The sequence below is a fragment of the Austrofundulus limnaeus genome, unplaced genomic scaffold (assembly GCF_001266775.1).
Source record: "Austrofundulus limnaeus strain Quisiro unplaced genomic scaffold, Austrofundulus_limnaeus-1.0 Scaffold318, whole genome shotgun sequence".
Lineage (NCBI taxonomy): Eukaryota > Metazoa > Chordata > Actinopteri > Cyprinodontiformes > Rivulidae > Austrofundulus > Austrofundulus limnaeus.
Window position 1 is genome coordinate 286,691 of NW_013952720.1, and position 2,355 is coordinate 289,045.

Genomic DNA, 2,355 nt, shown 5'->3' on the forward strand with positions numbered 1-2,355 from the left:
TCCCCATCCTTGAGCTTGAAACAGTGTGTAACCAGGGCCCTCCCAAACCTAATAAAAGCAGGCAGGGTGCAGAGACTGACTTCAGAGCGTGCTGAGGTTGTAACTGAACCAGTCTCTGTACGTTCTCCTTGCAAGTAAAACTTTATTGACTCTGCTCGTGTCTTTCCTTACAGTTTCAGTTCTACAAATGTTTGGTGTTTAAACCTGACACCAGTAATGAACCAGAGACCAATAATGAACCAGAGACCAGTAATGAACCAGAGACTAGTGATGAACCAGAGACCAGTAATGAACCAGAGACCAGTAATGGACCAGAGACTAGTGATGAACCAGAGACTAGTGATGAACCAGAGACCAATAATGAACCAGAGACCAATAATGAACCAGAGACCAGTAATGAACCAGAGACCAGTAATGGACCAGAGACTAGTGATGAACCAGAGACTAGTGATGAACCAGAGACCAATAATGAACCAGAGACTAGTGATGAACCAGAGACTAGTGATGAACCAGATACTAGTGATGAACCAGAGACTAGTGATGAACCAGAGACCAGTGATGGACCAGAGACCAGTAATGGACCAAAGACCAGTAATGAACCAGAGACCAGTAATGAACCAGAGACCAGTAATGAACCAGAGACCAATAATGGACCAGAGACTAGTGATGAACCAGAGACCAGTGATGAACCAGAGACCAGTGATGGACCAGAGACCAGTGATGAACCAGAGACCAGTGATGAACCAGAGACCAGTGATGAATCAGAGACCAATAATGAACCAGAGACCAGTGATGGACCAGAGACCAGTGATGGACCAGAGACTAGTGATGGACCAGAGCCCAATAATGAACCAGAGACTAGTGATGGACCAGAGACCAGTGATGGACCAGAGACCAGTGATTGACCAGAGACCAGTAACAGATCTGAGACCTGTAATGGTCCAGAGACCAGTCCAGGTTGCACTCTGCCTCTGACACAACCACAGCTGGAGTCTGGCACCAGTTCTCTCCTGGCATTGGAAGAGTCAACAAAGAAAATGGAGTCAACCCTGCCTGTCTGTTAGCAAAATATCTCACTAACCAGTGGAGAAACTAATGAAAATCTCAGGTGAAATCATCCAACATCTAAACTTTTAGAATCAGCTGATTCAAGATGGCTCCCATGACTCCCACTGAGCAAACATTAAACCGATATTCAGCTAAAGTCTGCTGTGCTAGTAGCTGAAAGCTAACAGCACAGCAGCTGGCGRGTGATAGGCATTCCTCACAGAATGCTCCTCTTTAATAAAACAAGTGACCCTTCAGATCAGCCGAAGCTGCCAGAGGATCAGCCGAAGCTGCTGCCAGCTCTCTGCAGGTAAGACGAGAAGGCCGGAGAAAATGTTTCAGGCAGGAATGCAGCTGCAGGAAAAAAAATATTCCCAGGGTTTCAGACTTGTTTAGGTAAAAGGTTAGAAACCTTTTTAAGAGCTTAAATGTGAAAAATGTCACGTTTATCAAAACGTGCTCAATATTTGGAAAATTTAAATAAAATCAAATGTCGTCACGGTTTGAATATGTGTATTTTGGGTTTTTTGAGCAATTAAATGTTCTGGGYTGAGTTTGTTTTTGACTCTCGGCAGCTCTCTTTTCCATCAGAGTTGAACTTCAGTCACAACAGTTCGGCTGCCAGAAGCTTTTCTGTGAATCGGAATCATTTCAGTTTAAAATCTCTGCAGAAGAAACATCTTGTTTCTCTTTTTCCCGCAGCTAAACAAGAGCTCTCTGTTTCCCATTTTACCCACTATTCTCCACGCTCTCCTCCAAGTTTTTGACTTTATTTTAGTGGGAGCCATCGTTTAGTTCCGCCTGTTAGTGTCGCTTCGTTTGCATTTTTTGGTTTTTAAATAACAGAGACAATGATTCTGTCACAACTTCTTTAAATCGTACAAAGATCAGGAGCATCGACCGAGAAGAGTTTAACTTCATCCAACTTTTGACAAAACGTCCAGAAGTCAAACGTCTTCATTAAGTTTGTCTCTTGTAGAAATTACTTCCAATTTGTGGAGCCGTCTTTAAATCACAGCTGAGGTTTTGATCTGGATTATCTGGAATTTGTCAACAGGCTGAAAACTCCTCAAACCTGTGGAGAAAGTGTTGACCTTCAAACCGACCTGCCATCACRCCGGGAACACGGTCCTCACAGTGAAGCACGGAGGAGGCAGCATCATGATGCGGGGATGTTTCCACTCAGCAGACCAGGACACGGGTCAGAGCTGCAGAGAAATCCTGTCAGGTTTGAGGCTGGGTGCTCAGAGCCCAGACACCCTGCAGAGGAAACTCATTTCAGCTGCTTGTATCTGTGATCTCSTTCTT

General features: G+C 44.5%; 1 protein-coding gene across 1 annotated transcript in view; it reads right to left on the reverse strand.

The window, feature by feature from the left end:
• The window catches only part of coch (coagulation factor C homolog, cochlin (Limulus polyphemus)), a gene marked incomplete in the record, with an annotated part of 17,480 nt that extends 15,125 nt beyond the window's left edge, over nt 1-2,355 (reverse strand). Inside the window, 1 exon segment of the mRNA XM_014022141.1 lies at nt 2,154-2,355. Within this exon segment, the coding sequence (XP_013877595.1) occupies nt 2,154-2,160 (7 nt within the window).